The sequence below is a fragment of the Mobula hypostoma genome, chromosome 7 (genome assembly GCF_963921235.1).
Source record: "Mobula hypostoma chromosome 7, sMobHyp1.1, whole genome shotgun sequence".
NCBI classification, from domain to species: domain Eukaryota; kingdom Metazoa; phylum Chordata; class Chondrichthyes; order Myliobatiformes; family Myliobatidae; genus Mobula; species Mobula hypostoma.
In genome coordinates this window covers 162,575,239-162,589,953 of record NC_086103.1, presented here as the reverse complement: position 1 = coordinate 162,589,953, position 14,715 = coordinate 162,575,239, and the positions used below count along the sequence as shown (strand labels likewise).

At 40.4% G+C, this 14,715-nt stretch overlaps 1 protein-coding gene across 9 annotated transcripts in view; it reads right to left on the bottom strand.

Annotated features, from left to right (window-relative positions):
• The window catches only part of LOC134349718 (CRACD-like protein), a 207,782-nt gene that overhangs the window by 53,139 nt on the left and 139,928 nt on the right, over nucleotides 1-14,715 (bottom strand). For all 9 annotated transcript variants that reach the window (XM_063054466.1, XM_063054467.1, XM_063054472.1 and 6 more), the window contains 2 exons: nucleotides 11,393-11,461; nucleotides 4,460-4,711 (listed from right to left, as the gene is read on the bottom strand). In XM_063054466.1, coding sequence (XP_062910536.1) covers nucleotides 4,460-4,711; nucleotides 11,393-11,461 — 321 coding nt within the window. The remainder of the gene's footprint in view (nucleotides 1-4,459; nucleotides 4,712-11,392; nucleotides 11,462-14,715) is intronic.

Below are 14,715 nucleotides of genomic sequence, written 5' to 3'. Positions count from 1 at the left end.
CCACTTAATTGACATCCAGGCAGCCACCTTAAACATGCAAGATGCAAGAGTTGCAGGGAGTAGTGGAATCTGCCCAACACATCACTAGCACATCTCCCCTGGCCATCAAAGGTTTCTACATGAGGCATCATATCGATAACCATCAAAGGTCTCTACCATTCAGGACATGCCACCTTCTCAAAGCTACCATCAAACAGGAGGTACAGAAATCCGAAGACTCACATCACTCCGCTACTTCTCCTCGACCATTCAGTGAGAGCGTGGAACGAACTGCCAGTGGAAGTAGTGGATTTCAACACTTAAGAGAATTTGGATAAGGGCCTGGTTGGGAGGGGTGTGAGGAATTATAGATCATTGTCTGAGTCAATGGGACTGGGCAGAATCATAGTTCAGCACAGACTAGAAGGGCCTGTATCTCTGCTGTAACGCTCAATGACTCCATTACTATTTAGTTATTGAACTGATCTACACAATCCTAATCACTACCTCAGTATAGTAACTATGACACTTAGCAAAACAATGGTCTTGTTTTTCCTCTTTGTTCTTTCTTGCATAATTTTTATACAACTGACGCTTAGCTTGTGAATATTGTACGTATATTGTGCCTGTAATCCTGCTGCAAGTACATTTTTCATTGAACCTGAGAATACCTGTGCACACGACAACAAACTTGCCCTAGACTTTGATATGCATTCCTTCCCCCACTGGTGCACCATCAACGAAGAGCACCACAATCACTCTGAAACCACTTCCCAAACCTTCGATCTCCACCCATCGAGATATGGTGACACATCATCTGCTGGTTCCCTTCCAAGCTGCACCAGACCTGGAAATTCATCACTATCCCTTCAGAGTCACTAAGCCTAACTCCTGGAGGTCCCCTACATACCAGAATTATGGGAATACCTTCACAACAAATGGAATATGTAGATAACCTCACTATACTACACTTCACATACCTTCACCTGACTATACACTTCACGAAACATGCGTGGAAAGCCAGGTTTGATGAATCTGTTACAGTATGTTTGAAAAGCTAACCAAAAGGATAGATAAGGGTAGGGCAGTGGATGTTCTCTAATTGGACTCCAGCAAGATTTTCAAAAGGTCCCACATGGTAGGCTGGTCTGGAGGATTAGGTCCCATGGAATCTGAGCTCAGCTGGTAGATTCAAAATTGGCTCAGAGGTTGGAAGTAGAGGGTAATGGTTGAAAGTTGTTTCTCAGAATGGAAGTCAGTGACTACAGGGCTCGGTTTTGGTACTCTTGTTGTTCATTATTTATACAGATGATTTGGATGGAATGCACAAGGATTGATCAGTAAGTCATGAATGACACAAAATTAGGTACTGTTGACAGTGAAGAAGGTTATCGTGGGTTACAAGGGGATCTGCTCAGTTAGGGAACTGGCAAATGGATATCAATAAAGATAAGTGTGGGATGATTTTGAAAGTCACACCAGTGTAGGAGGTCTACTGGGGCACTAGGGAATGTAATGTTCCAGAGGGACCCAGGAATACAAGGGCATAGTTCATTGAAAGGCAACTTCACAGGTAGAAACACTGGCCTTCAGTCAAAGCACCAAGTATATGAATTACAGCGCCTTGAAAAAGTATTCGGCCCCCATGTCAAATCAAAAGAAAAATTCCAAAACCTGTCAACAATTCACTAAAAATTAAAAACTGAAATTGTGAGGCTGGAGAAGTATTCATCCCTTTTGTAATTATTATGCTAAATTTCCTCAGGAAATGCGTTGATGTAGAAAATTCAAGGATCATCTGTTTTCAATGAATTCATATGAATAAATACCTCCTCTCTCTTTAAGGTCCAATAGTACAGCAGATTTTCAACAGACAAACCAAAATGAAGATTAAAAGAGCATTCAAGACATGTCAGGGAAATGATAATGGTGAAGCACAAATCTGGAGAAGGATACAAGACCATTTCAAAGGCACTGAACATACCTCGGAGCTCAGTGCAGTCCCTCATGACAAAGTGGGGAAAAAATGAAACCACAGCCACACTACCTAAATCAGGACGTCCGTCTAAACTCAGTCACCAGAACAGTCACACTTCTAAGAGAGGCTACATGACGCCAACGGTCACTCTAAGCAGCGGTAGAAGCCAGTGGCTGCAACTGGAGATGAAGTTCACAGCTCCACAATCTCTAAGCCCTTGCACAAAAAGGGTATTTATGGAAGAGTGACAAGGAAGAAGCCCAGATTATTAAAAAAAAAGCACATCCTTTCCCAGATGAGGCAAAGGTGGAACTTTTTGGCCTAAACACTAAGTGGTACAAGTGGTGTAAATCTAATACTGCACATCAGCCAGGTAACACAATCCCTACTGTAAAGTATGGTGGAGGTAGCACCCTGCTATGGGGATGCTTTTCAGCAGCAGGGACTGGAAACCTGGTCAGGTTTGATGGGAAGATGAATGCTGCTAAATACAGAGAGATACTGGATAAAAACCTGCTAGCCTCTGCCAGAAAGCTTGAAGTGGGGAGGAAGATTGTCAAGACAAAGCACCGAAGGAAACCGATGTCCTTGAGTGGCCCAGTCAGAGACCTGATCTTAACCCAATCGAACATCACTAGCAAGACCTCAGAGTGCTGTCCACCACTCCTCCCCAAACAGCCTGGCACAGCTTAAGCAATCTTACAAGGAGGAATCGGAAAATTTTGCTCCAGCACATTGTGCAAAGCTGATAGAGACTTATCCAAAAGGCCTTCTGCCTGCAATAGCTACAAGAGGTGGGTCAACTAAGTACTGAGCTAAGGAGGATGAATACGTTTGAACTACTGACATCTCAATTTTTGATTTTTTTTAAAAAAGTTTTTCATGCTTTACAATTTCCCCTGTTTTTGGGGCTCTACCATAAAAGTAAGAGCATGTGATTCACAAATAAAAATTCTCAGTTAAATTGATCAAAATCTCTGTTGGTAATACTCATTTATGTGAACAAAGGGTTGGGAGCTGAATACTTTTATAAGACACTACATGTTGCATTGAGTATAGAAGTTATGTTGTATTGTTGAGGCTGCACTTGTCAGTTCTGTGCACAGTTTTGTCCCCTCCTTTTTAGGAAAGATATGTTTCAAATGGAAAGCGTAAAGAAAAGATTTACGAGGAAGTTGCCGGAACTAGAGGACCTGAGTTATAGACAGAGTTTGGCCAGGTCTGGGTCTTTACTGCTCTGTAGCAGTTCAAAGAAACTTATAAGCATCATCTCAAGGGCAGCTAGGTTTGGGCAATCCAACGATGCCTAGATCCTGAAAATGGTTGATTTTGAAAAAAAATGGCCTGGTTTAGAGATCTAGTTTCCTTGATGAAAAAAAAACATTAAATCACAGAACACAGGACAGTACAAGAACAGGCTCACGATGTGGTGCTAAACTCCAGCACATGATGTGCCAAACTAATTAATTCAAAGACATTTAATCCATACTGTCTGCACACAGTCCATTTCCCTCCATTCTCTGCATATTCATGTGCCTATCCAATTGCCTCTTTTACCATATCTGCTTCCACCACCACCCTCGATGGCACTTTCTGTGAACAACAAAAAGCTTGCTCCACACAGCTTCCCCCTTCCCTTAAATGGATGCCCTCTAGCATTAGATAGTTAGACCCTGGGAAAATGACACCAGCTATCTACCTATGCCTCTAGTGATTTAATAAACTTCTATCGGCTCTCTTCCCAGAAATAGAGATAGTTTCTCTTTCAAAATTTCTCACAGACTGGCAGCTAATGGTAACAGAATGCCGCATTGAGAAGGTGACAATTGCATTGCGGAATAAGACTACAATGGGACATTCACTAAAGCTTTGCGTGTCCTATTACGGAGAGGGTGTTGCAAGTCCCAGAAAGGATACATTGAAAATGAAGTAAAATAAAACCTGAGATTTCAGGTTAGGCAACAAAGACATGAAACATTCAAAGGAAGGCTTCTGTGCAAAAGAAGCTTGTGTATTCTCTGAAGGGCAATGACCTCGAGGAATCACATGAACATAGAGCATTATTAAAAGTTCATGGCTTAGAGATCTGTTTAAGCCATTGTTCCTTCTTTAAAACTGGCTTAGTGATCCCCTTTATATGTGCAATCTGATAGTTCCAGATCCAAATCAGTTCTAGCAGGTTTTCAGAAACCACGTGTTAAGGGTTGAATTTACCACATCAGCCACACATTTCCCTGATCCTTTACAGAAGTCCAGAAGTGCTTAACCAGCAGTGGGAACTCTTGCATTTTGATAAGTACACCTTTTTCATTCACAACTTGGAAAGGGGAACTGTCCTCTCTAGCCCCGCACCAATACACTGCTGGGCTTCTCCCAGTTCACACACATTTGCAAGTCAGTAGAAGGCTTGGAATTTAAGCCCAGAGAGAGCTACCACCTCTAGTGGAAAAGATGAAAATTTGAAAACCAAGTCTGCGTTCTGCATAAAGTCGTAATACTTACTGAAGGGGATCTTCGTTTGGTGTGGGAGCGCTGGTTCCGTGGTTTCACTGAGATTTTGTGCCTCGCTGCTGAATTATCCAAGCAGAGGGACAACACAGGTGGAGAGTTAAAATCAATACCAGGTGAAGCAGGGCTGTCAGTAGATGAGGTATAAACCAGCGGTGATGTGGGACTCCGTGACCTTGCTGTTGGCCTTGCTGTGATGACTGCAGAATGGGGACTGTTGGGCCTAGAGGAAGATCCTGGAGAAATCTGTAAATTAATAAACCAAGAGTAAGTACTGCATTGAACATAAACCGCCATTCCCAACATCAGCTCCACAATGGAGCGGCTATGAGCTCTGCTGTGCTATTCCCATGTGAGAACATGGATTGTGGGTTCAACAATTCAGCTATACACCAGTCCCAACACAAGCACATAACAAGCATGTTGCTCTGAAGCATCAACGTGGCAATGGTGCATTGTTAGAGAGAAAGAGAAAGAAAGCAAGCAATTGGATGTGTAGAAAACACTTTTCAGGGTGTCCTACATCACTTTAGAACCAAAGGAGCAAGTCCCTGTTGCAGTCCAAGTAACGATATGTAGAAAATGGGATGTGTCAGAAGTTGTAAAATTAGTCAGCTCCATCTTGTGTACTAGTCGTAGTATCCAAGACAGCTTTAAGGTGCCTCAGAAAAGCTGCATCCATTATTAAGGACCCCCATCGGCCAGGACATGCGCTCTTCTCGATGTTACCATCAGAAAGAGGTACAGAAGCCTGAAGCACACACTCAGTGATTCAGGAACAGCTTCTTCCCCTCTGCCGTCTGATTCCCAAATGGACATTGAACCCATGAACACTACCTCACTTTTTTCGTATTTATATTATTTCTGTTTTTGAACTATTTTTAAGTTAACTATTTAATATACAAATATATATTGATTTACTTAAATTTATTTATTTTTCTCTCTATACTATCGTGTATTGTATTGTACTGCTGCCACTAAGTTAACAAGTTTCACAGCATATGCTGGTCATATTAAACCTGATTATGAAACGTTAAAACAAAGGCTTCATTCATTACTTGTCCACTTGTCCAGCCCAAGTTATAGATTCTGTGTACAATTCGACAAGCGTAAAGTAACTTGTTAATATTTCTCCCTCAGTCAGAACCACCAGAAAAACATGAACTGAACACTGTTTATTTAACTGTTCCGTAATGGCTTGGGTAGTAGAAAATGCAAACCAGGACTACTTACGTAGACCAAAACACTTGTACTCAGATAAAAAAAAAAGTATATATTATAGAAGATGTGAGTGTTTTTTTTCTACACTCCTTTTAGAAGGATGCGGTCCAAATGCAGGAAATTGGGACTAGTTGGGTGGGCACCATGGTAGGCACGAACTCATTGAGTCAAAGCACCTCTTTCCATGATGTATTGCTCTATGTTCTATTACCAAGTAGAGCAATGTCTCTCGACTTGATTGATTCAAGATGATGGATCTTAAAAGAAATAGGAAAGATCTATCGCAGGAACAGAACCCTTAATGAGTAATTTTAACTGGGATCAAAGATTAAATAGTTCTTATTGTTGACTACTTGACCAAATATCCATTTATAAATGAGAGGTTATTTGTTGAGTGCAGGTTAGCAAATCCCAGTTGGTGAGCAGTATTTCCCATTGATTTGACTTCCAACTTAATGGTCATTAAGATGGTATTAGATAGCAACTGCAACTTTATTTTATTTAGAGATACAAGGTGCTAACAGGCTCTTCCAGCCCACTGGGCCCAAGCCACACAATCGCACTCATGTGGCTAATTAACCTACCAATCCATACATCTGTCAAGCAAATGGCAGATGGAATTTAATGCAGCAAAGTGCAAGGTTTTCCACTTTGGTAGGATTAACCAGGGTAAGTCATGCACAGTGCACAGTAGGACACTGAGGAGTGCCGTAGAGGAAGGGGGCCTGGGAATGCGTTGAAAGTGGTGTCACAGGTAGATAGGGTCGTAAAGAAAGCTTTCAGCACAGTGGCTTTCATAAATCAAAGTATTGAGTACAGGAGATGGGATGTTATGTTGAAGTTGTACAAGACGTTGGTGAAGCCTAACTTGGAGTATTGTGTGCAGTTTTGGAGATCTACCCACAGGAAAGAGGTTAAAAGATTACAGGGAAAATTTACAAAGATGTTGCCAGGATTGGAGGACCCGAATTAAATGGAACGTTTGAACAGGTTAGGACTTTATTGCCTGAAACGTAGAAGATTGAGGGGAGAGGTATACAAAATTATGAGGGAAACGGACAGGCTCTTTCCACTGAGGTTAGGTGGGACTACAACTAGAGATCATGAGATAAGGGTGAAAGGTAAAAAGTTTAAGGGAAACATGAGGGTAAACTTCTTCACTCAGAAGGTCATGAGAGTGTGGAATGAGCTGCCAGCGCAAGTGGTATATGCGAGTTTGACGTCAACGTTTAACAGAAGTTTGGATAAGTACATTAATAGCAAGGGTACAGAGGGCTATGGTCCTGGTGAAGTTTGATGGGAGTAGGCAGTTTAAGTGGTTCAGCATGAACTAGAAGGGCCAAAGGGCTGGTTTCTGTGCCGTACTTTTCTATGACTCCATCTTTGGAATGCAGGAGGAAACTGGAGCACCCAGAGGAAACCCATGCAGTCACCGGAGATTGTGCAAACTTCTTTTGGGCAACGGGAAATGAACCTGGTCGCTAGCACTGTAAGAGTATTATGCTGATCACTACATTACCATGCCATCCCAAATTCACTAGGAAATCTTAAATACATAGTTTAATCGTAATCCTGGTTTGTCACCGTGCTAAGTATTAACTGATGCCAAACCTGGTTCACACAGTTGCTCCAGGTTACTATGAATTTTTGGCAAAGTTGCTCGCTGCCGCTTGCGCGCGGGAGTGGGGAGCTGCGGGGGGAGGGGGACTTTGGGGTTCTCACGTTAAACTGTCGTTCATTCTTTGGGGCACTTCTCTGTTTTCGTGGATGTTTGTGAAGAAAAATCATTTCAGGACGTATATTGTATACATTTCTCTGACATTAAATTTGACCTTTGAACCTTTGAAGTTAAGTTTCAAATGAACACAATGTCCAAACTCTCAGTCCATTAAAGTACTTAGGCATAGCACTTGGAAACTCAGTTCAATCTGAAGCATGGGAACATAACAGGTTTGACCAGACAACACTCGGGTCCATAACAATCAAATAGTAAAATTCTTGCAGCGGCAGGAATCGTCAAAGTCAAAGTGAATTTACTATCGAAGTACATATGTATCACCATATAATACCTGGAGTTTCATTTTCTTGCAGATAATTACAGGAAATAAAATAGAAATTATGACAAACTATGCATAAACAAAGACTGATAAACGACTAATGTGCTATAGAAGACAAATTGTGCAAATAAATAAATAATAGTGAGTGCATGAGTTGCAGAATCCTTGAAATTGAAAACAAAACTGAAGCTGGAACTACCACCACAATGTCTGGTTTTCATAAGGTTATTAACCTGAAATACTCGTGCTCTTTCTCTTGCCGCTGATGCTAGCTGACCTGCTATTTCCAACATCTTCCTCTAAATGGATTTTTAATTCGTTTCATGTCTGTTCTGGAAGTGCACATGGCTTTCATGTTGGGAAATTGAAGTGCAAACGCCTTGTAATTGGTCGTGTGAACTAGAGGCTCTTTCTGTGCCCATTATATTCTGATTAAATTGATAACGCACATTCATGGGATGGTCTGTTTGATTATGATTAATAGGAAGTGCACCAGACTGACGCTTTATGAAGTGATTCATTTCCACGGTCAGAGGCTGTTCGCATTCACTGGGATTTGGGTAGTAGGTCCTTGAGTGAATAGGTACAATAAACAAGAAAGGAAAATGATCTAATTGACAAGGAGCTGATGGCGACATGAAGCTTTGTTCAAACCCATAATGTAATCCACTGAAGTAGAAAATTAGTAAACATATAAATTCATAGGAGCTCATTATCTGGGCTATTAATGATTAACAGAGATTTTCAAGATCTTGTGAAAGGTCTCTGTGCCAGCTCCTGCCATGCACGACTACCCATCCTTTCATCTATCCTAATGAAACAACATAAAAGTTAACATACCAACTATTTAGAAAAGGTGGAAAAGATCAGAAAGCAAGCAGCAAACAATGAATGCGTATACTCTACATTCCTGGAACTTTAAAAATAAAGTGATATGTTAATGGACTTGCTTCTGAATTATAGGAAGAGAAAATTAAGTAAAGGCCACTACTCTTAATCAGGGGTTGCCAACCTGGAGTCCATGGACCTGTTGCTTAATGGTATTGGTCGATGGCATTAAAAAAAGCTGGGAACTTCTGCTGTAAGTTAGTTCTCAACCCGTAATGTAATGAATACTGGAAATGTGTTGCTTAAGACAGCTGTGATGGCTCAGTCATTGTGCATCTTCAAACAGATAGATTTTTTGAAAATTGATTTACAGACCACCATTTCTGAAGAAACTTGGAATGAGATTTTTAAATTGGTTAATACTTCATCGATATGTGCTCGTCATTCCTTCCTACAATTTAAAGTGGTTCATAGGGCTTATATGACCAAGGATAAGTTATCTCATTTTTATATGGATATATCTCCCTACTGTGATAGGTGTAACAATGGAGAAGCTTCACTTATTCATATGTTTTGGACGTGCCCAAGTCTTGGAAAATATTGGAAGGAAGTTCCAAACTTTTTCTGTACTCTTTAAAGTAAATTTTAAGCCTAATCCTTTGACTGCCCTATTTGGTATTGTTGGAAGGGAAGATATAATTTTGAAGACATCTGATCTGCACATTCTGGTTTTTATCTCTCTTATGACTAGAAGGGTGCTTTTGTTTAAATGGAAGGATGCTGTTCCGCCTAACCATGCTCAGTGGTTACGGGATGTTATGGCATTCCTAAATTTAGAAAAGATTCATTGTTCAATTTCTGAATCTAACCAAGATTTTCAAAATTTGTCGGGGCCGTTTTTAAATTATTTTCATAATCTTTGACTTCTTGTTAAAGTACAGAAGTTGGTTAATAACATATTTTATTATCTGATAAGTTTTTTTTTCCCAAACAGCTTCGACTTTGGTAGTGGTTGTAGATCTCTTTTTTTTTAATAAATTGTTTAAATTCTTATATATGAATTAATCTAATTATATGAATATAGAGTAAGGAGTTTGTTAATGTGATTCAATATACTGTATCTGGTATTATTATATTTTTTCTTTTGTTTTATATGTATTCTCTTGGACTATGTATTCTTCTATATAGAAATCAATAAAAATATTGGAAAAGAAAGAAGAAAATTAAAGGAGCCAAGGCTTCATAGCGCTAGGTCAAGAAAGTGGTGTCAAGATTTAAAAACAAGAATCAACCACGATGTTTGTAAACCATGGAGGTGACAGGAGAGACCAAGTGGAAGTAAGAATCCTTATTCCGTACTGGGGAGTTTAGTTACAGATTGGGAGATATAGAAATCAAAAAGCAACACTAAAATCATTCACAAGATTCCTTTATGAGGCAGTAGATTAATAGGTCAACAGGATTGCTACCTGGGATGTTGAGTCATTAAGCATGAGAAGAAAATGGAGGGCACAGCCAAGAGGAGTGAGTTCATTCTGCACTGGAGTGCGGACAGGCCAACTGTTGGCACTGAGCCAGATTCAAGGACAAAAGGAGGGACTCTTGGCAAAGAACAGATGGAATCACAGCAGGGAAAACTAATTGTTCCTTCTGGGTCTCTGAGCTGTCGTTCCCTAGTTCAGGGCTCCATTTAGGACAAATAAGGAAACACAACGGTGAAACAAACCGCTACATTGGTGGGGAAAATTTTTGAATCTACAATTATAGGAATCCATTTTTCAATACAGGTGTTAAATATGTGCAGGGTATTTATGCATCTTTGTACACTTAGTTGTCAATGGACCAGAACGTGTGAGTGGCAAGTACATTCATATTCATATTTAGCAATTGCAATGGAAGACAAATTCACCCTCATGCCTCATTGCATGCAGATAAAGCTAACATTTGGGACCATTAGTTGAAACAATGAAGAAAAGCTACAGAGTTTATACAAAAAATGGGGAGAAAGTCATCTGGTATCAATGGCCAAAAACAAGCTTCCACCCGAGAACCTCAAAATGCTCGGGAATCTGGCAAAGATAATATACTCAGTGAGCAACACACATCAAAGTTGCTGGTGAATGCAGCAGGCCAGGCAGCATCTCTAGGAAGAGGTACAGTCGACGTTTCGGCCCGAGATCCTTTGTCAGGACCTCTTCCTAGAGATGCTGCCTGGCCTGCTGCGTTCACCAGCAACTTTGATGTGTGTTGCTTGAATTTCCAGCATCTGCAGAATTCCTCGTGTTTGCATACTCAGTGAGTGTTTATCTGGATTTCCAGCATCTGTAGAATCTCTTGTGTTTAATCACATAATCAGAAGTTGTCAGTATCAATTTCAAGAGGAACAATAACAGCTTAAAGATATCATTCAATGCTTAAATTCAGAATAATCTCTCAATATATTTTGTAGTTCCTACCTTCCAGCAGATTAGTAATAAGCTGGCATCCCAGAACTTCATCTGATGTTGAAGCAAGTTATTTACCTTGAACCACATTCTGTCCACCTAAGTGAACTCTCACAACCATACCTCTCAACCAGCAAGCTGCAATGCATTAAAATGGTGGAATTTGATTCAGCATGTGAGATGGATAATCTGTTTTCTGTAGCCCAAGGTACCAGGCTAATTTTACCTGCTTTGGAGTCTTCCATACAGCTTTCAAGCGAAAACAACTTGGGATTTCTGATTCAAATCGGATAGTTGAGAGGTATGTTCGCTGGTAATTATTTCCCAAGTCATCTTTGGAGGGATCTCCTGAAATTGGGAGTTGTGCAAATTATTACCTGCTCTTCTTCTTCGCTGCCTGTCCCACCTAAAGTCAAAGAGCTATGATTCTTGTAATGGTCAGAGTACTGTGGGATGGAATTAGGAAAAGGTTCAGTCAAAGATGGTAAATGAAAATGGACAAAATGCTACAGAATAAAATTAAAAATCTGCTACGTTTAACAACATGATCTCACTCAGAAAGAACGCATGATAGAAATTAGTTCCAAACTGATACTTTCTTTAAAAAAGAAATTAAAAAAAAACATTGTACACAATGAGTTTATTATAAATTTTAAAGATCAAGATGAACAAGAAGGGCTTTGATTTCAAACTTGCGTAGTTGTGGAAATGAGTTAAACAACGGTGGTAGAACAACGATGGAAGAGATAACATTGTGCTTGTATGAACAGTTAGGGTGACCTGAGTAACAATCACAAGCTATAAGATCAGAACAGGGAGAGATGGTAGATGGTCCTTTACCAAAGGCAAAGTGAATCTGCTGGAAGCTTGTGCAGTGATAGTTGAATGCATTCTTTCTAGTGACAGCTGGAACAATTTCTAGTTGAAGTGAACATCATCTTGCACAATAGGTAGGTGCAGTGTAACATCAATCAGAGCTACAGCAGAGTTTTCTGCTCTCATGTTTAAGCCCCCTTTAGATTTAAAGTTCTCAAATAGAAATCCAATTTGTACAAGCTAAGCCATCCTGGAGTTGACCATGAAATTAGAGCAGTAAAAATGCTTAAACAATTCCTGTTCTTCATAAAGTAATTGAGCAAATTGGAGAACTTCGAGCTCATCATACTTCTGGTGATGTAGATAATATAATATGTGAAGAACACGATTTAACATCTGTGGAGCAATTATCTTTTGGATGACCTTACAGTATTTATTCTGACATTGTTATGCCACATTCTTAATTCAGTAAATCCGTAAATATAAGATGCATACTATTTTGTTTTACTAACCTTAGCCATGTCATTTTGTTATCTTGCAAAGAGACAGAAAATCTTTGACAGCAATGTCAAAATACGAATTATTTTGAAATACATTAGTTTACTTAGAATTTACTGAAAATTAGAATATCTTTGCTGTCATTGCAATTACAGCCCTCAAAAGGCTCATAGAAAGCAATTTCAATTATACGAAAATGCTCTACATGATATTGGAATTTGAACCAACGTGGAAGCAAGATTCTCTCTGCACAATGCTTGCAGAACATGTAGCAAACATTTTTATTTAGTGTTTTTAAAAATTTTCTTCCTAATATGTGGAATTCTATCACCAGTTTAGGTTTTAAGGCAAACAAAGAAAACTACAAAGGCAATCCTTATTATTGAGGGGAATAACTGGAATATTGGACACTGCTGTTGGGGAGGATGGGGGAAGCCGCAACGATCGAGTCTCTAGCACAGAGTCTGGCTCCATGGCTCAGAAGGGAAGTGGGGAGAAGAGGACTGCAGTACTGATAGGGGGTTTTGTATTTCGAGGAGCAGACAGGAGATTCTGTTGGCATGAAAAAGAAACCCAGATGGTATTTTGATTCCCAGCTGCCAGGGTCAGGGACGTCTTAGATCAGGTTTACAGCAGTTTAAAGGGGGACAGTGAGTAGCCAGAAGTCATGGTACATATTGGTATCAATGACATTAGTAGGAAAAGGGAGGAGATTATGAAGAATGTATATAGGGAGTTAGGTAGAAAGCTGAAAAGCAGGACCTGTAGGGTAGTAATCTCTGGATTGCTGCCTGTGCCACACACCAGTGAGGATAATAATAATAAGGTAACCTGGCAGGTGAATGCATGGCTAAGGAATTGGTGGAAGGGGCAGGGTTTCAGATCTCTTCTGGGAAAAGTGTGACCTGTACAAAAGGGACGATTACATTTGACCGCGGGGGGTGGTGGGGTGCAATATCCTTCCAGGCAGTTTTGTTAGAGCTGTTGGGGAAAGTTTAAACTAATTTCACAGGGGATGGGAACTGAAGTGTTAGGGTTATGATTGGGGCAGTTGGTATACAAGTAGATGCAGTGTGCAGTGAGACTGTAAAGAAGGACAGGCAGATGACAGGGCAAAATTGCACTTAGCGGGAAGAGATGAAGTGTAACTTGGGGGAAACATTTAAAAAGGTGATGAATACAGGACTGAAGGAGTTATATTTGAACGCATGCAGTATACAGAATAAGGTAGATGATCCTGTAGCGCAGCTAGAGACTGGCAGGTGGGCATTACTGAGTCGTGGCTGAAAGAAAATCATAGTTGGGAGCTTAATATCCAAGGATACACACTGTATTGAAAGGACAGGTAGGCAGACAGAGGGGATGGCTCTGATGGTAAAAATAAAATCAAGTCCCTAGAAACAGATAACATAGGATCAGAAGATGCAGAATCTTTGTGGATACTGTTAAGAAACTGCAAATTTAGAAGTCTATTAGAGCAGCAGACAGGAGATTCAGTAAACGTGAAAGAGACATCCAGATGGTATGTTGCCACTCTGGTGCCAGGGTGAGAGATGTCTCAGGTAGTGCCCACAGCATTCTAAAGGAGGAGAGTGAGTAGCCGGAAGCTGTGGTACTAATGACTTGGGTAGTAAAAGGGAAGAGAGAATATAAGGAGTTAGGTAGAAAGCTGAAAAGCAGGACATCCAGGATAGTAATCCGTGAATACTGCCTGTGCCACACACCAGTGAGGGTAATAATAGGATGATCTGGCACATAAATACGTGGCTGAGGAACTGGTGCAAGGGGCAGGGGTTCAGATTTCTGGATCATTGGGATCTCTTCTGGGGAACGTATGACCTATACAAAAAGGATAGGTTACACTGGAACCCGAGAGGTACTAATATCCTTGTGGGTAATTTTGCTCAAGCTATTGGTGGGGGTTTAAATTAATTTAGCAGGGGGATGGGAGCTGGAGTGATAGTGCTGAGGATGGAGCAATTGGAATACAAGTAGATGCAATGCGTCGTGATACTGTGAGGAAGGTCTGGCAAATGATTGGTCAATGGGATGAGTTGAAGTGTAACATGGGGGCAAAAATCAAAAAGGGTGATGAATACAGACCTGTTGTATTTGAATACATGTAGTATACAGAAGAAGGTAGATGATCTTGTAGTGCAGTTAGAGATACGATAGTCATGACTGAAGGAAATTTATAGTGGAAGCTTAACATCCAAGGATACACCTATACACCTTTTATCAAAAGGACAGGCAGGTAGGTGGGAGTGGGGTGACTCTGTTGGTAAAAAAAAATGAAATCGAATCCTCAGAAAAAGGTGGCGTAGGATTGGAAAATGTAGAATCCTTGTGGGTACAGTTAAGGAACACCAAGGGTAAAAAAGACACT